This window comes from Eurytemora carolleeae, unplaced genomic scaffold, assembly GCF_000591075.1.
Source record: "Eurytemora carolleeae unplaced genomic scaffold, Eaff_2.0 scaffold604, whole genome shotgun sequence".
Classification (NCBI taxonomy): domain Eukaryota; kingdom Metazoa; phylum Arthropoda; class Copepoda; order Calanoida; family Temoridae; genus Eurytemora; species Eurytemora carolleeae.
In genome coordinates this window covers 180,096-204,418 of record NW_019396514.1, presented here as the reverse complement: position 1 = coordinate 204,418, position 24,323 = coordinate 180,096, and the positions used below count along the sequence as shown (strand labels likewise).

The 24,323-nt window shown below is 31.3% G+C and overlaps 2 protein-coding genes across 2 annotated transcripts; both read right to left on the bottom strand.

The window, feature by feature from the left end:
- Nucleotides 1–3,720: 3,720 nt before the first annotated feature.
- LOC111704683 (glycine-rich cell wall structural protein-like) lies at nucleotides 3,721–5,092 on the bottom strand. The gene is made up of 2 exons (XM_023476996.1): nucleotides 5,067–5,092; nucleotides 3,721–4,156 (listed from the first exon to the last, which is right to left on the bottom strand). The coding sequence occupies exons 1-2, from the start codon at nucleotides 5,090–5,092 to the stop codon at nucleotides 3,721–3,723; spliced, it is 462 nt and encodes a 153-aa protein (XP_023332764.1).
- Nucleotides 5,093–6,116: 1,024 nt separating this feature from the next.
- Nucleotides 6,117–24,121, bottom strand: LOC111704688 (alanine aminotransferase 1). Its single transcript, XM_023477001.1, has 21 exons — nucleotides 24,031–24,121; nucleotides 23,452–23,487; nucleotides 23,250–23,287; nucleotides 22,943–22,968; nucleotides 22,401–22,440; nucleotides 21,200–21,268; nucleotides 20,364–20,453; nucleotides 19,303–19,370; nucleotides 18,226–18,303; nucleotides 17,158–17,234; nucleotides 16,091–16,155; nucleotides 14,900–14,974; nucleotides 14,495–14,562; nucleotides 12,333–12,399; nucleotides 11,486–11,614; nucleotides 10,709–10,774; nucleotides 10,068–10,190; nucleotides 9,090–9,275; nucleotides 8,268–8,376; nucleotides 7,878–7,936; nucleotides 6,117–6,317 (listed from the first exon to the last, which is right to left on the bottom strand). Exons 1-21 carry the CDS (start codon nucleotides 24,113–24,115, stop codon nucleotides 6,240–6,242), a joined length of 1,632 nt encoding a protein of 543 aa, XP_023332769.1. The 5' UTR covers nucleotides 24,116–24,121; the 3' UTR covers nucleotides 6,117–6,239.
- Between the last annotated feature and the right edge of the window lie 202 nt (nucleotides 24,122–24,323).

Genomic DNA, 24,323 nt, shown 5'->3' with positions numbered 1-24,323 from the left:
TAAATAAAATGATATTTTTCAATGGAAATCAAAGTTTTGATTGAAAATGCACTGGCGCAAGGAAAAACATGGATTGCTGATTTTATTTTGATTCAAGATTATCACAAATAAAAGTAAAGATAACGCACAAACGCACGGATATGTTGACATATAACCCAAATTTTGATTTTGGGGCAGTTTACACCAATACGGGACTATGTGCAAGAATTTGATGACATCCATTACCTAAATTGTGCTGCACTGCATGGATAGGATTCTCCAATGGTCATCAAAGTAGCATCTTCAAAAAAGTAGCACGACCTTCCATCTAAATATTGAACAGGTTTTTTTTCCAAAAATATTTTTGTTCTTAAAAAAAATCATTTAATTACCCTGTGATAAAGCTACTCCTTCTCTAGGGGTCGCAGCACCTAGATAATTTTAATGAATGCTCTAAAAATTCTACATGAATTCAATTATATTAAAGTATTTAGCCTATATATATAATATATAAAGCCTATATATTTACGTATTTATCCTATATATTATATAAATATATAAAGCCTTTTCTGCACTGTTTTCGACGGATTTTGAATTAATTTTGAATTTTTAAAATTGTAACTATATTATAACCTTAAGATTGTTGCACGAACATTTTTAGAGATTTATGAAACATAAACATGAACATGAACATGAACATGAATATAAAACATGAACATGAACATGAACACATTAACATTGTGCGGTGTAAAGTTGGAAACAGAGCTATTGAACTTAATATGTTATTTAATTTATTTAATACATTATTAGTTAAACGTTTTGTTTTATAACTACATCAAATACAAATCATTATATTATATTATTATTATTATAATGTCGTCTTTCGTTTCTACAGCTTCTCGGTTCTAACTGTATATTTGATATATATTTATAATAGCTTGCGTACCCAGCGTTGCCAGGGATCCTAACTTTTCTATTAAAGCCTACTTACTCAACTTGAGATTTTAAAACCAAGCTATAAATATTCCCTCGGGTTGGTTCTACCGACGTCATCAATCAAAACTTTATGAATTCCCTCACCCCTGAGCTCTCCACACAGAAGATGTTAAACCCCTGAAGTTGAGGGGGGGGGGGAATGCGACTGATATGTGTATCACTGAAACCAGTTTTCATTTGTAAACTTTACCTTAGATTTATACTGTACACGCCATTTCTAGTCAGTTATACTTGATATTTTGATATAGAGAGATATCTTTGTGATCTATTTATGTTACATTAAGGTACTAAATAGGCCTACTATGTCCTTTTACTTGATAAATAAGTAATTGTATCCTTGGATTGTTTAAATTAAACTGAGTTTTACTATGTTGAAGATTCTCGCAGTTTTTTATTTATCATGAGCTTTAAATAATTTAATACTTGTAACAAATTTTGTATATTTACTCCATTTAATGCATATTGTATTTCTATAGTTATAAATAAAAACTAATTCGAGCAATCTATTACAGATCGAACCCGTCTTTTTGCTAACCAGAGCTCTGTTACTATCAAGGAGAGGTTCTAAAAGAAGTAGAGTAAAAGAAGTCTAAGGCTTAGTGTTGGTTCCAATCAAACCCCAAAACAGATTTTGACTAGGTTAATACTTAAGGATATTTAACGGGACCATATTTGGTCGCGAAACAGTTATAAATTTAAGTGACCCTTCATCAAAAGACGAAAATGCACGATTCTCAGTGGTTCCCTTGACACCTTAATCTAATAACAAATGTTGTAGATATCATCGATTTTCTGATTTATTTTAAAACAAGAAAGTAATTTTTTCAGAGAAATCACAAGTAAAAAGACAAAAATGTACCATTGTGAATCGGAAATGGAGGATCACTTGGAATGATGTGTACAGTCCCTTTTTAAGTTTATAGTGGGCCAACCAATTAAAACAACCTACTCTGGTTAGGCGGGTCCAAACTACATAGTAAATTGTGATTTTTTTATTTGTATTATCTCGTGCTTTGTAGTTGAATAAAAATATGAAATATGAAGTAATACCTGAAATCTGAAATAAGGGCACAATGCAGAATAATATTCGACAAACAACCTTGCTCTCCATTTCTGCAATACTTCTCATGTGAAACAAATTATTAAATTTAATTAAAATTAGTTTCTGATATAATCAATGTACGGAGTGTTTGATATTTATTGATTTGCATTATAATATGCTAATAATTATACAATAACAATAACAATAATTATAAGGGTGCTTGATTGCAAAACAGGTAAAATAGCTTTAATACCAATAGCTTTGATTGTTTAAGCAGTACATTTTCTAGTTACATCCTTCTTTGTAAATGGAATTTCGTGGATTGCCCTTTTTCAATATGCGTATTTTCAAATATAATAAATTTTGAATATTTTTCAGGCACAATTTTTCACTTTTAACAATCCAAAACCTTCCTTAGGGTCAATTTTATCCCAATCAGTTTAGCCGTTTTGACGTTTTTATTTTTATTTAAGTTTTTATTTCTTTTTTCAAATAAATTACAAGTTTACAGAGAAGCAGTTAATTGACAGCTTCTCTTTTTTGAAAACTATTCATTAAGACGTCAAAAAAAGATTTTAAAGAATATGCACCTTTGTTTTGTCCATTCTAGGTGGCACCCCGAGCTCAATTATAACTAAAAGATGTATTTTAATCATTTTAGAAAAATACTAAATTTTACCTTTTTCTTTTAAACTATTGTTAATTAAGGCACTTTATATTCACGTGCATTTGGTCAACTACACGGACTAATTTAAATTATTCATTAAGGTACGCAAAATTTCAGCATCCAATTAAGTTTTAAAAGAGTTCAAATTTTACATTGTTCTAAAATGCATTTCTTATTTTTTTATGCTATATTTTAACTCAAGGGACTTGTAGAAGATGAGAAAACATGGTTTAAAATCATTATAGCATTGGGAAATCAAAATTTGTGTATTATTTTGTTCTTACATCGATATAACTAGAAATCCGGGAAATGGTTTATTTAGAAAGCGAGATATTAAATCAACTTTATTTTCTTAAAAATAAAATAAAATAGGAAATTAATATTTTAGAAATAATTTAGCAGTTAATTTCGTGTTCATAAGATAATTTTTATTTTCAGTGATTTTTTTAAAGTGAGTTTTGTTCTGAATGTTCAAAAATGGAAAACCTGACATTGTCTTGAAAACGGTCAAGGGTTTTTTTTTATAAAAAGAACTCCTTTTATAATTTTGGTTCCGGAAAATAGTTTTAAATTAGGAATTGTTGTCCTCTTCATGCTTAGTAAAATATATATATCGACTAGCTTTTACTCTCCATATGGGCACTCATTGTTAGAAATGGGCCAACTGTTAGTTTTGGAACTAATATCACTTGAAAAGGAGTTTCGGCGACATAAAGCTAATTTCAATAAATTATCATGTTTTAGTGATTTTGTCTTAAAATTAAGGTAATGCACACTTTTTAAACTGTGAAATTCTGACATGTTTTATTTCACGCAGAGACCATGTGACGTTCCAGGTCTATGCCCAAATTTGCTCAGCTATTTAAATTTTCAACGCATTTTTAATACAAAACAGTCTGTTCACCGAAGAAAAGAGGTAAAGAGGAAAACAAATTTATTTCTAATTTTTAATAAATTAATAAATAAGTTAGAAAGATAAGATAAACAAAATTCTTTCTTATCCAAATGCTTCGCCGGACTGAAGACCAATTCTTTTTCAACGATAGCCGTCACTTCCGTATCCGCCATAGTCGCCTCCTCCTCCATACCCACTGTCTTCATAACCTCCACTGCCATATCCACCTCCACCATAGCCTCCACCTCCATAGCCTCCACCTCCGTGACCTCCACTGTCAAAGCCTCCACCACCATGACCACCGCCCCCGTAACCACCTCCCCCAAATCCTCCGTCGTCATGCCCTCCACCTCCATACCCTTCGCCTCCATGGCCTCCACCACCATATCCTCCTCCATAACCACCTCCTCCAAAGCCTCCTCCATGACCACCTCCTCCAAAGCCTCCATCGTGTCCTCCCTCTCCGTAGCCTCCACCACCATGTCCTCCGCCATAACCACCGCTGTATGTTTCAACTTCTTCATATTCATCTTCAGACCTCACAAATCCTCCTAAGGCCAACAAAGCCAATCCAAGCCTGCTTAAAAAATAGTTAAATATAAACTAATAAAAAACAATAATTTGATAATATTAAAAAATAAGAACTTTTTTCTTTTTTTGTTTCTACCAATTACCAAAAGTTCTTTTTTTTTACGCAAACCCATATTTGCGAATAAAACATCAATTACTTAAAAACCAAATGTAACATTTGATAAACTTAAAGATTATTTAATACGTTGATATTAATATTAAAAGTTTGAAAATATTTAATTGCGTCATGAAACTAATAATTCAAAGAAAAATTTAAAGTTTAACAAATTTGCTTTACATATTTCAACTGTTTCCTTTTAAGATGCATAATATTTATTGTTGTTGTTGTGCAGTAGATCAATACCAGCTCACTATGCTGTTGTTGTGCAGTAGATCAATACCAGCTCACTGTGCTGTTGTTGTTCAGTAGATCAATACCAGCTCTCTGTACTGTTGTTGAGCTATTGATCTATGTCAGCTCACTGTGAGCTTTTGGCCCAATCAGAACCTTATATATAGTTCAACTTTACACCTTAATCATTCAAGTCTTTACAGATAGGATACCATACACAGTGGTTAACTAAAAGGGGGGGGGGTATTTTTAATTTTAACTATTCCCCCTTATATTGTAATTTTATGCAAAGTACTACCCCCCCCCTACCCTTCCCTCTGATATTTTTATCTCACGCCCCTGACTTAGTGACAGCAAAGATAGAAATGATTTTGTGAATTATCCAACTGAACAGTTGAACCAGCAAATTCATCTGATATAATGCAAGTAAGTTTGAATTTTAGAGAGAAAAAAACACAGTGACCAACTGCTGGGATAGGGTTAAATTAACGGTCCAAGTTAATTGATCACTGAATTAATTTAGGTAATTTCCTAGAGATCGATTTTTGGACCCCCCCCGCCTCACCTATCAATTTTGTACATGTATCTCATATTTATCTCATTTACAATTCTAACTCTCTTTGAAGAGCTATTGAGAGGCAAATTAAAAAAAAAAAATAGTTTTTTCTTGCCAGTATTTTCACATGAACTTTGCCTTTTCTTATCTTCATATTTTTGTTACATTTAATTCTTAATTAATTTGTTTTTTTCTCTTGTCGCTTGCGCAACTATCTAAAAATGCCGCACACCACTCACAATTTTCGAAATCCGTTTTGTTACATTTAATTCGAAAAGAGTCTAACCTAGTCTTATAAAAAGATGAGGCCTGTCCTATTCACAAACATTTAATTTTCTGATGTCGTTATTCTTATAGTTCATGTTGGTTATTAATCAGAAATATGTTCATGTTGTTAAACAATCAGAAATATGACCATGTTGTTAAACAATCAGAAATATGACATGTTCATGTTGTTAAACAATCAGAAATATGTTCATGTTGGTTATTAATCAGAAATATGTTCATGTTGTTAAACAATCAGAAATCTGTTCATGTTTTTATCAATCAGAAATATGTTCATGTTGTTAATCAATCAGAAATCTGTTCATATTGTTAATCAATCAGAAATATGTTCATGTTGTTAATCAATCAGAAACATGTTCATTTTGTTAAACAATCAGAAATATGTTCATGTTGTTAAACAAAGAAATATGTTCATGTTGTTAAACAATCAGAAATATGACCATGTTGTTAATCAATCAGAAATATGTTCATGTTGTTAAACAATCAGAAATATGTTCATGTTGTTAAACAATCAGAAATACGTTCATGTTGTTAAACAATCAGAAATATGTTCATGTTGTTAATCAATCAGAAATATGTTCATGTTGTTAATCAATCAGAAATATGTTCATGTTGTTAATTAATCAGAAATATGTTCATGTGTTAAACAATCAGAAATATGTTCATGTTGTAATCAATCAAAAAATATGTTCATGTTGTTAAGCAATCAGAAATATGTTAATGTTGTTAATCAATCAAAAAATATGTTCATGTTGTTAAACAATCAGAAATATGTTCATTTTAAAAGATTTATTTCAATCATTAAAATATGTACAATTTTACTAAACATTCTAAACAAAAGACACAAAAGATTGAATATATTTACAAATAAAACTACGATTTTGTTCTCAAAATTGATTAATTATCAGAAAACTTTTTCATGAATTGAACATGGAATCTCTTAATTCTGTCCAACATATCCATCAATACACTTTCCTAAATAGAGATAGAAAATTTATTACATCGACAATTAAGCGCCAACATTAAGTGTACTCAAGTTAAGTTCAAGTGACCCGACATGCAAAGATGGCAATACCCGGGATTCACGTCGGTATCATTGAAACCTTAATCTGGTCAAATGGAAGCTATTGTAGTTTTATATAGATTTAAAAGTGTTTAACTCCGATAATGTCTATTTGCTTTCATACAGTAGAAATGTGCAAGCCACGTGTCTAGGAAAACCACGAATATGAATAATCATGTTTAGAATTTATAAACTTTGGTATCTAATTCATGCGTAGTCCGACAAAGACTTAAAGGGTAACGTTGTTATTTTGGCATTGCCAATTGCCATCTTTGGAGGGTCACCTGAAATTACGCGTACAGTCCCTTTAATAATAACTAAAATTGTATCAAATATATCACTGTATGTTCATAAGTGGACTCTTCCAAATTTTCCAGTCAATTTTCTGCATTGACCAAAAGTTTTGACACAAACTGAAATGTCATAATAAATATATATATTTGCAACCTGGTGGTTTCAATAATTTTTCTAACGTTGAATTTATGCTCTTCCAGAATTCTTAGTTTGAAATATCAAAGGTCTACGGACTTTGCATGAGTTACGTTTGTGCGAAAACTTAAATACATTTTCCAAACCATTTTCTGTATTGACAAAATTACAAGTGCCACTTATGTTCTTAAATAAAATATTTGGCACTTTTTTATAACATTTTTGCACAAGTTCTAAAGTTTTATTTAATACAGTCAAAAAAGATGTGAGATTCTTTAAAAATTAAAAAAAAATGTTTGAACTCATTCAGCGAGGTTTTTTTCTGCGTAAATAATATAATAAATGTAAGCCAGAAACATTAAAATCGTTAAAATAGCTTAAAAGTTAAGTAAATGATAAGTAAAAAACCAGGTTTTTGGAAGAATATTTGTCAGAGTCTAAAAAAAATTACCCATCAACATGTTCTAAAAACTGAAAAATCAACCCTTCTTTTGACCTGTGTTTTTTAAATCGTTAATTAATGAACGAGTTTGATTTTAAAATTTTTTTTCTTTTATAAATGTTGCTTCTAATTTGCTACAGGGGGGGGATATTTACCCCCCTGTAGTTTTTCTTTACATTTCTCAAAAAGTATTGCCTGTTGAAATTTTCTGACTTTTCCTGAATACCCATAGCCCTTCCTTTAGGTCTAAAACCTGGATTTTATACTAACTGCCTGAGTCATCAGGCACACTGCCTTAAAGACTACTTTTTCCTGGTAACAAAATCTTTGTGTTGACCAACTTTTAGTTGTTAGATTTGGAAAATATGCCTTTTGGAAAGCCTATGACATAAGAAAACGGATTGCACAAGCTTTGCAAAGAAATTTTTGCAAACTATTTGAATACAACCCGCCCGTCAAAAGAAATTTGCACATTTTTAGTTTTTCTTAATTGCACATCAGGTTATTTAAAATTTTGCAAACTTTTTTGCAAACAGCCCCCCACCCCCAGCGTATCTTGGCTTTCAAGTATCCCAGCAGGAATAGGGTTAAAAAAATAAACCTGAGGAAGAATTGTGGTTCTAAAATGATAAGTGCCAGGTTCCTGTCCGAATCCAGATCCTAGAAGAGCTTTACAAATTATTTAATTTTTATCTTTTTAAATTTTATTTTACGGCCACAGAGTATGTACTTTTATAAATGGAGGGTCACTTGAATTAATGTGAACAGTCCCTTTAAGAAATTTAGAATATTAGGGCAACACCCATTTTTCTTCTAAATAACAACATTTTTAAATTAAGGAAAAAACTAAAAGATTGAGAACTTGGTTGATCTCTGTCGCTCAATTTCAAAATAGGAATTTTGTTAACATCAGGTTGAATAGATCTAACTGATTATATATTTGAGATTGTAACAAAAACTCAATTCCTTTAATTTGTTATGAAATTCTAACCTGGAATAACACAGACGCCTGTTTCCTCCAACAAATTGAAAGCATAAAATACATCAGGGGTTTGACCGACTTCTCTAGCAGCCTCAATAGCACGCTCGGGAAGCATGACCTAAATTAATTTTAAAAGTAAACAAATATCAGGTTTTACATTTTTGTTGTTAAAACATTAAAAACAAAATTACTTTTTGGAAAATTTCAAACTTAAATTCGATTTTCGATTCACAGAGTCGTTGCTTAAATTAAAAGGTTCAATATTGGAGAGATTGAAATTTGCAGCAGCATATTGGGTCCCCTCCACTGGGGCGGAGGCCAACGGAGGGAAATTTTTTTCTGCGGAGGTAATGCACATTTTTGATTCAATACTAATTACTCCGCTGGAGGGATGGTAATTAACACTCAGGACACTAATTGCTCCACCGGAGGGATGGTAATTAACACTCAAGACACTAATTACTCCACTGGAGGGATGGTAATTAACACTCAAGACACTAATTACTCCACTGGAGGGATGGTAATTAACACTCAGGACACTAATTACTCCACTTTTTCTTTAAAGCTAGGTTTAAAAGTGCTTCGCAATCGCACCCAATTTTTGGGAACAATTTAAGCTTTTTAATGTAAATTTTAAACTCCCATTTTTTCTTTAACATGTTAAAATTTCGCAGATTTTTCTGATAGCATATTGGATTTCCGAAAATTTCAAAAAATATATTCTTTTCTAGTAAATTATGTCAAGCCTGAAAACGGTTTATACCATTTTGACGTTTTTTGCCATTGGTAACAAACAAATAGGCAAGCTATGTAAATACATGTTAAACTCACCCTTGGAAAAGCATACATTGCTCCTTGAACTACATTGCATCTCATGCCTTCGATTCCATTGAGAATATTTGCAACCATTTCAGCCCGTTTTGCAAAACTGTTTAATGTTTTCTGAACCTCGGATGTCCAATTTGAATAACTGGGATCTTGAGGTTGTGGATGATGAACAACAAGGTCAAGACAAGCCTAAAAAGATTCCTGACAATAAAGCGTAATTTCAATTGACCCTACATGCAAGGATTACAATGCCCGGTTTACAATGGTATCCTTAAAAGCTTTGTCTGATCAAGTATGAATTAGACATCCATGTTTTAGTTTCTTTTCTTTAAACTGTTTATTTTCATTTGCGATTTCTCTACTACAGCGACTTGCGCATTCTTTGCTTATCAGAAGCAATTGAAAAAATCACAGAAATAAACACTTTTTGAGTCTGATAAACGACGGTTTTAATCAGATAAAGTTTTCAAGGGTACCGTTGTAATTAAAGCTTTGCCTTCTTTGTATGGAGGGTCACTTGTAATTACGCTTACGTCCCTTAAGTAGTTGTTTATGACACATTACTTTCAATACTAATGTAGTTTTCATGAGACTAATTTATGAGACTTTAGGAATAAAAGAAGTTCTGAAAGTTTTTGAAATTTCAGTTTCTGTTTATTGAGTTCAGTATATTTTCATATAAAAAATCATATTGTCACTAATCTCAAAAGAAATAAAAGAGGAAATATAAAACTTCTAGAATAGTAGTCATATATATCAATACAATGAAGACAACTTTCGATTTTAATTTTTTATTTCTACCAAGCTTTCAAACGGCATATATATACACATTAACATGGAAACAAAGAGAAAATGGCAGAAAACAGCCTTTTGTTTGCATGCAAAATTTGTAATTTGAAAAAATGTCATTGGAATCAATTTGAAAAATAATAGTCGTCTTTATTGTATTGATATGAACACCGACCACTATAAAACTATAACCTGTCCTAGGATAGGGGGACACAGCTTGGCTGATATTGATTTCTGTAGCATACCCATCACATCAGGATCCATGTTTATAATATCAGCATAACCTCCTCTTACACCACACTCTCCCATGTACCCCTGCAGTACAATCAGTTACATTTATAGTTACACTTTCTAAAATTACACTTCCTATAATTACAGTTCATAAGTTACACTTTATATAATTACATTTCTAATCAGTTACATTTCTTTCAAGGTTTAACCTCCTACCAAGTTACACTTCCTTACACCTATAGCAGCGCTCGGCCCCCTGACCTGTTCTAGCCGCGGTGTTCGGCCCAGATATTGTCTGAACCTAACCTAGCCCAACGTAATGTCTAACTGTAAATAGGAAGTGTATGAAATGTAACCTTATAGGAAATGTAACTTTATGGGAAATATAATTATAGCAAGTGTAATCATAGTAACTGAACCCTGTCTTCAGTGAGCACCAGAAAACTCTGGAATAGAAAGACGACCTTTAGACTCAAGTTGTGACCTATAGACATGACACTCAACAATTGGTGCAGTGTAAACAGAAAACTTAAAACTTTGAACAGGAGATCCAAGAAATCAGCTGGTAAAAAGTGATCGTAAATTTCTAATTTAAGAATTACCTTACTACAAGACATAAAGGAAACCAGTTCTAAGGAACTGTAAGGGTGTCCCATTTCCATCATAACCTATAATTAAGACGTCTAACATTACTTTTTCCGTTGAATACAAATCTTATAGATGTCGGATTAATGTTCAATTCACAACGGTACCATTAAAAGCTTTGTCTGATAAAGCTTAATTAGATATCTGTGTTTTTTTAAACTGATTAATATCAGTTATGCTTTCTCAATAAAAGTTATTTGAGAGTTGCGCATTTTTTAAAAGTTAATATAGACATTATTAGAATTAAACACTTTTCAAGCTTGAAATACTAGATAATCTTCCACATTATTGATCCTATAAAGGTTTGATGAGTAGTGCCGTTGTAGAGTTGTTTAAAGGGAGTGTTCGCGAAAAATGAAAGTGGGTATAGGATTATTGCGATAAAAAAGCACTTCTATCTTTTGCGTCTATAAGGAGAAAATTGTCAAAGACGTCTCATACCGAAGAACGCAGCGTCCACACAAATTCAGAAAGATGCAACATTCAACTCGGATCGTAAACAAATCAATTTAATTCCAAACAAATCAATCAGATATTACAAATCGATTATTTCGACGCATTCTTATATAGTGAATATTTCATAATATTTTTGATTTTTTTTAATAATTTTCGCTGGCGTTGGATTTTCGAATATTCCTGGAAAATATGAAAATGTCGCCTTCATTATCAAAAATCCTCGAAACTGGAATAAATGTTTTCAAAAGTAACTCTCAGATCATGAAAAATAAAAATACCTTTTTGAAACTGTAAAACTTTGATTCTGGTGAATAGATATTGTGCTGATAAACTTCATCAGCAAGAAGAAATAGTTTCTCCTTGTGGGCAAACTTGATTATAGATTCAATATTCTTCCTACTTAATACCTAGATACAAACTTGATTATAGATTCTATATTCTTCCTACTCAATACCTAGATACAAACTTGATTATAGATTCAATATTCTTCCTACTCAATACCTAGATACAAACTTGATAATAGATTCAATATTCTTCCTACTCAATACCTAGATACAAACTTGATTATAGATTCAATATTCTTCCTACTCAATACATAGATACAAACTTGATTATAGATTCAATATTCTTCCTACTTAATATCTAGATACAAACTTGATAATAGATTCAATATTCTTCCTACTTAATACCTAGATACAAACTTGATAATAGATTCAATATTCTTCCTACTCAATACCTAGATACAAACTTGATTATAGATTCAATATATTTAAATATTGAATATGTATCAATATACATTTAAATATTGAATCTGTATCAGTACATATTTAAATATAGAATATGTATCAGTGCATATTCAAATATAGAATATGTATCAATATATATTTAAAAATTGAATATGTATTAATATATATTTTTAAATATCGAAGATTAAATTGCTTGCAATATTGGATTGTTATTTAACAAGATCAAATATGATATCAGATCATATAATTAAACTGCTACTGTACTGTACTGTACTGTACTGTACTGTACTGTACTGTACTGTACTGTACTGTACTGTACTGTACTGTACTGTGCTGTACTTTACTGTTCTATTATCTGTACTGAAAAACTGTACTGCACCTGTCCTGTTGGGTTCCCGGGATTGATAACAACAATTGCTCGGACAGTACATCTCTTTTTTGCCTCTCTACAATTACATTAATTATATATTTATACTAAAGAACCTTTAATCTAATTTCAATTGACCCTATGTGGCTGTAGAGTGATATATAGCTATGTAGAGTGATATATAGCTAATTCACAAGTGTATTCATGTGACTTGCTGGTTTCTGGCTTACACAGAAGTATAAATAAAGAAATTTGTGAGAATTAATCCCTTCAAAGGACTGTAAAGGAAAAATGAAAGGGGTAAAGGCTGGAAGCTAATCACTTTAGCTCTCGATCGCGACCCGTGAAAGTTATATCTGATGTTCCTTTATCTCTAGAAATTGATTTACAACTTTTTCAAATTTATACGAAAATTAATATATATACAATTTTGTATAAAAGTGGTGGGTTTAGATATAGATCAAATTCACCAAGTAAGCAACCAATCTGAAAACGATGATATCCCAGAGAAAGCTAATTGTAACTTACGTTTTTATTTATAAGTCCGTATTACTTGACCAGAAATTCCACCAATGGCAGTGCAGTAAAGTGGTCACGTGATACAGGCGGAGACACGTGACCAGTATACTGCTCTGTCATTGGTGATAGTTCTGGTCACGTGATTTAAGTTTCAGATTTTTTAAAAATTTTACATATATGAACTTTCGTATAGTTTTAACACAGTTTTATGTCAATTTCTCGAGACAGGAACATAAGATAAAACTTTCAATCATGGGTCGCGATCAAGAGCTATAAAGTGATTAGCTTTCACCCTATACCCCTTTCATTTTTTCTTTACAGTCCCTTTAAGCGGCTACAAAAACTACAATATCTTCTACATTAATGATCATATGATTGTTGAAAGGGTACTTTTGTGAATCAGACATGGTCCTTTTTTGATTAGAGGCTCACACAAAATAACAAAAAATATTAGGTTTTTTTACATGATACAGGGTGTCCCACAAACACATGACAGTTGAATAGTTTAAAATGTAGTCTTCCAAAAACTGGATTAGACTTACAGAATTTTTGCAGTTTAGTTCGGTAGAAAAATCTTTTACTCCAATATATCTTAATCTGGGGTCGATTTTACTAAAATAATACTCCCATTTAATGTTTATTATTATTTTCTTTGGTATCAAACAACTTAACGAATTATGGAAGTAGACATTTTAAAATATTCAGCAACTGTCACGTTTAAAATTATTTGATTGTTCAATCAAAAATTATCAAAAACAAGAAAAAGTTCTCGAACTTTAAATTGTGATGAAAAAAAAACTTTAATTGTTAAATTTTTAAAAACATAATATTTTATAAAATGCGTATAAAAATACAATCATTAATAAAATAAGTATAAAAAATACAATGATTGATAAGATAAGTATAAAAAATACAATCATTGATAAAATAAATATGAAAAATACAATTATTGATAAAATAAGTATAAAAAATACAATCATTGATAAAGTTAGTATAAATAAAATACAATAATTAATAAAATGCGTATAAAAAATACAATCATTGATAAATTAAGTATGAAAAATACAATCATTGATAAAATAAGTATAAAAAATACAATCAGTGATAAAATAAGTATAAAAAATACGATCATTGATAAAATAAGTATAAAAAATACAATCATTGATAAAGTAAGTATAGAACATACAATCATTGATAAAATAAGTATAAAAAATACAATCATTGATAAAATAAGTATAAAAAATACAATCATTGATAAAGTAAGTATAGAACATACAATCATTGATAAAATAAGTATAAAAAATACAATCATTGATGAAATAAGTATAAAAAATACAATCATTGATAAAATAAGTATAAAAAATACGATCATTGATAAAATGATTATAAAAAATACAATCATTGATAAGATAAGTATAAAAAATACAATCATTGATAAAGTAATTATAAAAAATACAATCATTGATAAAATGCGTGTAAAAAATATTATCATTAATGAATTGTGTAAAAAAGAATGCACTTCTTTATAGTATATGTATACAAAAATACACTCATTGATAAAATCCATATAACATCGATAATATGCGGGAAAAAATACAATTATTTATAAAACGCGTATAAAAAATATTTGTAATGAAGAACATTTTTTGTGTCACCTAATTGATCTTTCTAATTCTGAACTGCTGAGAGCCCAGCCCTTAGACTCATCGAGGTAATATCCAACCTAATTAATAAGTCACTTTAAAGAAGTCAGCAGTTACTGGAACGACTTTGTGATTTTGTAGCTTATATAGTTCTGATTTTCTGCACTAGAGAAACTCCTTTAAATACGGTTTTACATTATAAATTAAAAATTTAAAAACATTTTTGTTCTTTCCAATATCATTTCAATTAAAGGATAATGCTGGAAAACATATAAGTTTTCAGTTAAATGTGCAATCTACTTTAGTTTGACGTCGGCTGTACTTCGTTGTCGTTAGTTTTACGTGGGCTGTACTTCATTGTCGTTAGTTTGACGTGGGCTTTACTTCGTTGTCGTTAGTTTGACGCGTAATATATACCTTTTCCATACCATATTCTGCTAGTGTAGCACTATACAAGGGATATTGTGGGATAGGAACCATTACACCCGGTTTCTGAAAATAATAAGTTTTTTTCAAGTTTTCTGAAAAAACAAATGCAAAATTTTACGTCGTAAAAACTTATTTCAGATACTTGATAGCTGACCACAAAAAATATTCAGAATTTAATGCATAATTTTTGACAAATTTTAATATTTCAACTATCTTACTAAATATTTAGGTTAATTACAGATTAAAGTAACTGTAAGTGTAATTTCAAGTGCCCCTCCATGCAAAGATGGTAATGCCCGAATTACAACGGTACCCGGCCTTGAAAGCTTTGTCTGATCAAGTATGAATCAATGTTTCTGTTTCTTTAAACTTTTTTTTTCATTTGAGTTTTCCCTGAGAAATTGACTCGCGTATTTCTTGTTTATTTCTATCTAGCTTTCCATGGAGATGTAACGACCTCTTCTCACTTAATCTTCATGGCTAAACCGCCTCAAACTCTAACTATCAGTCAATCCTGACTGTTGTATGGCTAAACTGTCTCAAACTCTAACTATCAGTCAATCCTGACTCTTGTATGGCTTACTTGCCTCAAACTCTAACTGCCAGTCAACCCTGACTGTTGAATGGGTAACTGCCTCTAACTCTAACTGCCAGTCAATCCTGACTGTTGTATGGCTAAACTGCCTCAAACTCTAACTATCAGTCAATCCTGACTGTTGTATGGCTAAACCGCCTCAAACTCTAACTATCAGTCAATCCTGACTGTTGTATGGCTAAACTGCCTCAAACTCTAACTGCCAGTCAATCCTGACTGTTGTATGGCTAACTGCCTCAAACTCTAACTGCCAGTCAATCCTGACTCTTGTATGGCTAAACCGCCTCAAACTCTAACTATCAGTCAATCCAGACTGTTGTATGGCTAAACCGCCTCTAACTCTAATAATCAGGCTACCCAGGCTGATTCCATCTATTCTGAACAAAAGTCTGTATTTAACTGATTTATTGATAAACATGGTTATATACGGGCCGGTATGACCGGCCAGGTTACAAAACTAAAATTAGGATTACAATACAGAGATCAGAACACAGAGGGTCACTTGAAATCATGCTTACAGTCCCTTTAATAGATTTTAAAGGCTAAAAAATAGTGAATGAAACACACAAAATAGAAAATATAACCTTTTGACAAACTATTCCTGGGTTTGTCATAAGTTTTAAAATAGCTCTGATGGCCTCGCTGGCACCTAAATTATAATTAATATACAGGGTGGCCCAAAAAATAGGGATTAGCGTTTTTAAGTCCCAGTAATCTTATAAAATGACTCTAAACAGTGCTGTTGGCTATAGTTTTTAATTCTAGAAGGACATCCTTTAAGTAATATTTTGTAGTTTGATGTTTAAGTTTAGCGTAAAACTATGTTAAAATGTTCGTTTAGCGTAAAACTATGTTAAAATGTTCGTTTAGCGTAAAACTATGTTAAAATGTTCGAAAACCTCTCTGTTTACTAATACTATGAAAACTAATTATTCTGTTTAAATCTATATTGCATGGAGAAGATAAAAATATGCCTTTAAATTGTAACAATTAATACTGAATGCTAATGTTTATATTTATTATTATTTCTTAAAGATGCCCCAATTTGATGCAACAAATTCTATAAGGTTCGCAACCATGGGGGGACCGGGATTACTGCAACCTCTCTTTAGAGGTTTCTCTTCATAGTTCTAGGTTAAATACTACCTATACACCTTGGATTTCAGAAAGCCCAGAGGAAAACTCTAAGGGAGTTCAGATAATTGTAAGCGATTTTTTTTGTTTCTTAAACAACAGTTATCGGACAGAGTTTCAATTATTCGACATAGTTTTACATCAAATGGAAGGATCGGACTACAAAAATGTACTGAAACGACCCATTTCAAAATTTAAAACTGAATTTCGGTTTACAATTTCGAGTTTTCTTTTAACGATTAAAAGGGCTAAAAACTCCTAATCCCTGCTTTTTTTGGGGGTCCATACTGTATATATAATATATATGTGGTTTGATATGGTGTTCGTTAGTTTGGTTGTGTCCACTGCAGCTTCAAAAGTCAAAACGCTGACCCAATGATGGCCAGTGAAAAATGAAAAATTTAGCATGACAAACTGCTGATTTTAATATATTTGTAAGGCCGAAAAAATAGCAGCCTTACACTCTAAATTACGAATATTTAAAAATTAACAATAACAATAGTTTAGTATGTATAACCTGAAGAAAGCATAATATTTCTCCAATCTGCTGGAATACCTCCATCTCTTTCTGTAATATACTGAGCCACATGTCTCCTGAAAATGAAATTTTGCTGAATCAGTCCCCCGCCCCTAGAATTAATAATCCCGCCACTTTTTTAAATGTTTCGCAATTGATTGATTGCCTCCAATATTTATTTGTTTCTGCACATTAATTGGCTTCAATTGATTCTGCCCCTTATTGTAATGCCCGATTCACAGAGGTGCCCTTGAAACCTTTATCTGATAAATTATGTGGAAGGATATGGCCATTTTCTTTGTTTAAAAAGCGTTTTATTCTGATAATTCCTATATGTTTTCCAGTAGTCAAAATGTCCAAATCATGTTTTAAAATTTATATCATATTCACACTTGATTAGACCAAGCTTTTAAGAGTCCCATTTATTGGGTATTGTCATATATGCATCGAGGCTTACAGTCCCTTTAATTGGTTCAGTTTAACTATTTGATTGGTTTTATCCATGGATAAAGATAGATTACGCATAAAACGACATTTTTCATCTTGAAAGATATAAATGTACAGAGATGCTTTAAAGATATTCCTATTATATAGATTAACTAGGTCGGTTGTAAACATTGGCTGTTCTTATATCATTGAGTACTTGTGGTGTACATTAGTTATGTAAAAAGAAATTTAAGTTAGTTTAGTCCTTCTCATGTCCTTCTTCAGTTCTCGGTAATATGATATATTGCTCAGTGAAATAAAATTCACTCCTGAGTGGTTTAATAATTATGAAATTCATTAAAACACCAAACCACCCCGCTTATCATTGAAGTACACTTTGACCCCTAGAAGTATGAGTTCGCGGACTGTACAATTCTTGGTGATTTTGCGTACATAAGCTATCTATGTTTATTTATTTATCTATGGTTTTATCCCTTTACCTTTCGTTCTGTAAGCTGTAGAATATGAGTACCCTGAGGGTAACAAAGGCTAAAATAATTCGAATTTCATTTTTCAAAATCAGATTTTTTAAATCGAATATTTTAAATTTCACGGGCAACGCCGGGCACTTCAGCTAGTTACCTAATAATTTCTATTCCTGGACTATCACTGTATGCTCCGACACTTCCTCCTCTGCAACCAGCTAGGATCTCCCGGGCTCTGAGAAAATATATGATTAAAAGTTTTTTTGATTTGAATTAAATAATTAGAATATAAACGCCAATTCTATCTTTGAGAAAGAATTGCATGCAGGAAACAAGAGAACGAAATGAATAAAAAAAATAAAAAAAATGCATTAAAAAAATCAGAACGTAAATCACCCACCATAACACAAGCTCAAATATGACATGTCGAGGTTCCTAATTTAAAATTAAAATTAAAAATCTCTCTTCTTGTTTAAAATAAGATATAAGATAAGATTTTTCCCCATAATATTTTTACGCATATAATATTTTTAACTAATTGATCCAACAGTATTTAAAGATTGAAATAGATGAAAGGTATACACCATCAGGGTGCCAAGATAAGATACGCAAAGTTTGAGGCAAATGTTGATGCTGTGAGAGTTTAATTTAATTTACATTCTAAAACTTAAAAAATAACTGTTTTCGTTACATCGTTAAATACCACAGAGTAGATATTTATAGAGGTTCAGTGTACTAAGTACAGTAGGCTGGGCAAAATTGTACAATTTTAGAAAAAATTGGGGTTGTTTGTGTACGTTTTTTTTAAAAAAAGTTATTTTTCCAGTGCTTTCTTTGTTTACTTTCTTATTTCTTATTTAAATTCTAGGGGGAAATGTCTATCTATCTCTCAGATCATTTTGTATTGATGTGTACGCTGGCAAAATGCCTACTAAGTATATAATCTAAATAAATGCCAAAATCGAAGTTTAAAACAGATCCTGTAGTATATGTACTGTTTAAACCCCACTTCCTCTTGGAATAGAGGTTTCCTGAGTTGAGTTGGCTGAGTGTCTATCTTTATCTATATTTCAAACTCGTAGCTCATAATTTAATTTAAATACAATTTAAATTCCCAACGTTAACCTAAAAACCATGATCTGATTACTACTGTAGAAGATAATATCCCAGTCTATAAATCTATGGACTCTTTAAACAAAGATAGCAAAATAACCATTTTCTGAAAAAGAAAAACCTTAGTTTTGCATCCTCTGGAAAAAACTCTGATTCTAGAAGAGAAGGACAGGTTACAATTGCCATCACCTGAAATACAGAAAAAGTATTAACGTAATATCAAGTGACAATCCATGCAAAGATGGCAATGCCCGATTTACCCGTGAAAACTTTGTCTGATCAAGTATGAATTAGATATCTATGTTTTTGTTTCTTTGGTAGCTCGTGTACACCAGTATATATGCCTGAAATTATCCGCATAGTTTTGCACTATGCAGATATTGAAGGTTTTATAAAGGCCTGCTCGACTCTACTCTAGACACTTGATATTGGTCCTTTCTGTAATAAACACTGCTTCGTCCAACAAGGTATAAGAGTAGAGATTAAGAGTAGAACAGTTTTAAAGGGCCTTATTAACTAGTCAAATTAAATAGAATAACTTTTGCATCTTCAAACTGTTTATTTTCATTTGTGATACAGTGACTTGTTTTTGTTTTTTAGAATCAATGGCTGGAGGAACTCACTTTTCGTGTCAGAAAAACAACAATATCTTCCACATTTTTGATAAATAAAGGTTTCAAGGTTACCCTCTGTGATTGTAAGGTCTCACGCTCTCAAGCAAAAATCGCATAAGAATTTTGCCAATTACTTCTCAAAAACCAAAGCTAACAACAAGTGCTTTCTAGTACTAAAATGTTCATGTAAAGGGCTAAAGAAAAGTATAAGTGAGTTAGAGCGGTAAAATCTAAGCCCAAGGCGTTCCGACACTTCAAAGTCGACCCTGTCCTAAAAATTGAAGAGACTGTTTATAAGCAGGCGGAATCTATTTGTACCGTTATAAATTGGTCTTTACTAGCTAGTCTAAATATACCTGTCTAATCTTGTCTAAACCTACCTGTCTAATCTTGTCTAAAACCTGTCTAATCTTGTCTAAATCTACCTGTCTAATCTTGTCTAAACCTACCTGTCTAATCTTGTCTAAACCTACCTGTCTAATCCTGTCTAAACCTACCATTCTAATCTTGTCTAAACCTACCTGTCTAATCTTGTCTAAACCTATCTGTAAATCTTGTCTAAACCTACCTGTCTAATGAATGTGATAGGTTTATTGCCCATTGCATGAGCATCTCCTATATTTGCCTTTATCACCGTTTTAAAAGACTTTTCAACTCCCTTAAAAAATTGCAAAAAGTACTTGAATTTTCGCCACAAACTTAGATTTTCTAATCTCTATATCTTTGCAACCTGATTTCGTCGGAAGAAAAACTTTAATATATAAAGGGTTTATGCCACCAGATTGTAAAGCTATCAGGAACAGAAAGTTTGAGTTTGTGACAAAAACTCAATTTCTTTAATGCATATTATATTTTTATATATTTATTAAATGTTGTCTTTCTTGCACTGTGCACATTTATTAAAATTTTTTTTTCTAGAACATAAAATAATTTAATTTATTAATTATTCACAACGCTGGCAGGACCTTTACAAAAGAAGTATTCAGTAATTTTGTTTGTTTGGATATGAAGGTCCCACGAAACATGACACTTGGGGAATAGTTTTAAATGTCTTCTTCCATAATTTGTTAAGAGAATAAAATAAATATTATATGATACAATTTTTTGCGCTTCTTTGAGTATCAAGATTGTTTCGCAAATTGCGCAATATTGGACAAATTCCGGTGCACAAACAAAAGCGCTATGCAAATTTTACGCCAAATTTAACCACATTCACATGCATAAAGTTTGTGAAACATGCAAACAGAATGCAATTATCATTTACCTTTATGCAAAAAACAAAATTTACAACAACTGCAGAGGACAGACATTGAAATTAACTTTCGGCAACATTTTAGCACGTATTTTTCGCGCGCACATTTGCACATCAGAATATTATGTCCACCTGTTTTTTTCAATACATACTTGTTTTAATTCCTGTTCTATTTCATTAGCTCTGATTAGCAATGGTCCACGGACAGCATATGTCATAACCTGTAATCAAGCAATAAGGGCTTCAAGGCGAAATTATTTTTAATGAATTTATCTATTATATCCTTGAATTTAATTTTTAAAAGGGGAACATAACCTATTAATACTATTAAATATTTGCCAGTTAATTAAACTTTTATTCTACACAATCTGGACACTGATTTTTGTTGTCATTTTTTGTCATGTAATACTATGAAGAAAGACGTTTAATAATACATGTCTATGTCTGATAAAGACACGTTATGAGGAAAAATTTTTTGTTTCAAGAGGCTTCCAAGGCAAGTCGCAAAGAATCAAAGTATACATAGCATTCTAATTGTCAATTTGGAAGATTTTAAATTTTTATGTTCAGTTTTAGAGAAAATAATTTTTGACTAACAGTACCTATTACCAAGGGATGTTTGTTGGAATAAAGAATCTGATAACTTCACTCAAACTCAACATTTATTAATCCCAAATATCTTTGAACAACACCTATTACCAAGGGATGTTTGTTGGAATAAAGAATCTGATAATTTGCCTCAAACTCGACATTTATTAATCCCAAATATCCTTGAACAACACCTATTACCAAGTGATGTTTGTTGGAATAAAGAATCTGATAACTTCACTCAAACTCAACATTTATTAATCCCAAATATCTTTGAACACAATGTTTGAAATCGTTTTTATTTTAAACTTTGAACATTTTATCGGAATTCGTATTTGAAAAATTAAAGGTCCATAAGATGTAGTAATTAGAGTATAGATTAGGAAGAAAAGTAATTATTTCCTTCAAGGATGTAAAGTAAGGTTTTATATACTCTAATGCGTATGCGCATATATTAAAAACCAAGGATGTAAAGTAAGGTTTTATATACTATAATGCGTATGCGCATATATTAAAAATGTTGTATTAATAGCACTTTACACGAACAATTCTACAGCTGACAAGCAGAGAAAATACTCCCTCCCCCTCTTTACTTTTAACGCTGTTACTTCATCTTTCGGCAATAATATGTTACGTCATATGAGGATTTTGAGTGTCCATCGCTATAAAGACGACATTTCTTGTACATGAGCGCATCGCAGAGTATCTAACACTATACTATACAAACTTGCTTTAAACCAACCCTAATATATTTATATATTTTACCTTTATTCCTTCATTCACCATGTCTACTGTTAGCACTTTACTAAAATATAATAAAACAAGAATTCAGGGTGCTTCATGTTTCTCAAATTTATTTCAGAACTTTATTCGGTTCAGCGCTTTTTAAATTTCAAAGTTTAAACATGTAATTTTTAATATTTTATATGAATACTGTAAAAAATAATATAAGTGACTGTAGACATAATTTTAATTTACCCCTATTTTTTAGAGTGGCATGTCCGATTTCCAACGGTACCTTTATCTGTTTTAAAATCAATCATTATTTTTCTAGATTATAATTGATTTTTTCAATCGTAGATTTTTTATAAGAATGACTTGTGGATTTATGTTAATATTTTTAAAGATAAAAAACGACAATTTTTCTTCTTCATTGTTAAAGGTACTCTTGTGAATCACGTCTTCAAATACTTGAAAATCAATGTTTTCACGAGAAATTACAAGAAAACAGAATTTAACTTATTTTGATTAGAATTTTGATTTTATATAATTTTAATAAAATGAAACTTTAAAAAAAAGTTTCTTACCTTTCCACCGGTTTCATAGTCAGGATCTTGAAAGGGAAAATATTTTAATATATTTTTTAAAAGAAATTATTTAAAGAGACTGTTCACGAAAAATGAATGGGGTATAGCTGCCAATATCACATTGAATTCGATATCGAACGCTACTCATTTTATTTTTATCTGTTGCGTCTATAATGAATAAAAGTTAAAAACGTCTCACCGAAGAACATTGGTAAAATTATAGAATCTATCTAAATTCAATTTGATATCAACCTATACCCCATTTATTTTTAGCAAAAACTCCCTTTAATTTGCAATATCTACATACGTCCTCATCACTTCTCCCCTCTGAATCACTTCCACTTTCTTAAAAATAATAAAATTGGTTAGTTTGTAATATTATTAATTGTAGCTACATAGTCTTTATAATAATTGTTATTGTAATTCTTTTTTTTAGTTTTAGTTTATTCTAAGATTTTGATTTGAGGATTCCAAAATAAATTTCTTAATACTATTATTTTATTTTTTACCTTCAACTCCATTAAAATCTGGACTATCAAGATCCCCTGTAAACAGATTTCAAATTTCAAATTCCCTGTATTCAGTATCCCAGTATCCCTGTATCCAGTATCCCCGTATTCCTGTATCCAGTATCCCAGTATCCTTGTATCCCTGTATCCCTGAATACAGTATCCCAATATCCCTGTATCCCTGAATACAGTATCCCAATATCCCTGTATCCAGTATCCCAGTATCCCTGTATCAGTATCCCAGTATCCCTGTATCCAGTATCCCAGTCCCCCTGTATCCAGTATACCTGTATCCAGTATCCCTGTATCCAGTATCCCTGTATCCATTATCCCAGTATCCCTGTATCCAGTATCCCAGTATCCCTGTATCCCTGTATCCCTGAATCCAGTAATCCAGTATCCCTGTATCCATTATCCCAGTATCCCAGTATCCAGTATACCAGTATCCCTGTATCCAGTATCCCTGTATCCAGTATCCCTGTATCCAGTATCACCTGTATCCTGTATCCCAGTATCCCTGTATCCAGTATCCCTGTATCCTGTATCCCAGTATCCCTGTATCCAGGATCCTTGTATCACCTGTATCTAACCCAGGAAGATCTGTACAGCTTGAAGATTCACAAAGTTTCAAATGTTTCATGGACTGAAAATTACTCGGATCCATTTTTCTCTAGAAATAATTAACTGATTAGGCAGCAAATAGTTTAAAGATAAATTGATTAAGCTGATTAGGCAGCAAATAGTTTATAAATAAATTGATTAAGCTGAATTACGCTTGATTTACTGCTAAAAGTGATATAAAGGATATAGACTATCTCACATAGATCCAGACTGCTATAAAAGTTACATCAATTTTCAAGAATGGATCGACT

Bases quoted from the DNA above. Each gene is read 5' to 3' on its own strand.
- LOC111704683 (XM_023476996.1), bottom strand. From the start codon at position 5,092: ATGAGATACATGTACAAAATTGATAG. The intron at 4,157-5,066 runs GTGAGGCGGGGG...TTTTTTAAGCAG, and splicing joins TACATGTACAAAATTGATAG to GCTTGGATTGGCTTTGTTGG.
- LOC111704688 (XM_023477001.1), bottom strand. From the start codon at position 24,115: ATGGATCCGAGTAATTTTCAGTCCATGAAACATTTGAAACTTTGTGAA. The intron at 14,563-14,899 runs GTATATATTACG...CTTATTAATTAG, and splicing joins CAGAATATGGTATGGAAAAG to GTTGGATATTACCTCGATGA. The intron at 6,318-7,877 runs GTTTATTTTTTT...ATCTCTATTTAG, and splicing joins GAACCACAATTCTTCCTCAG to GAAAGTGTATTGATGGATAT.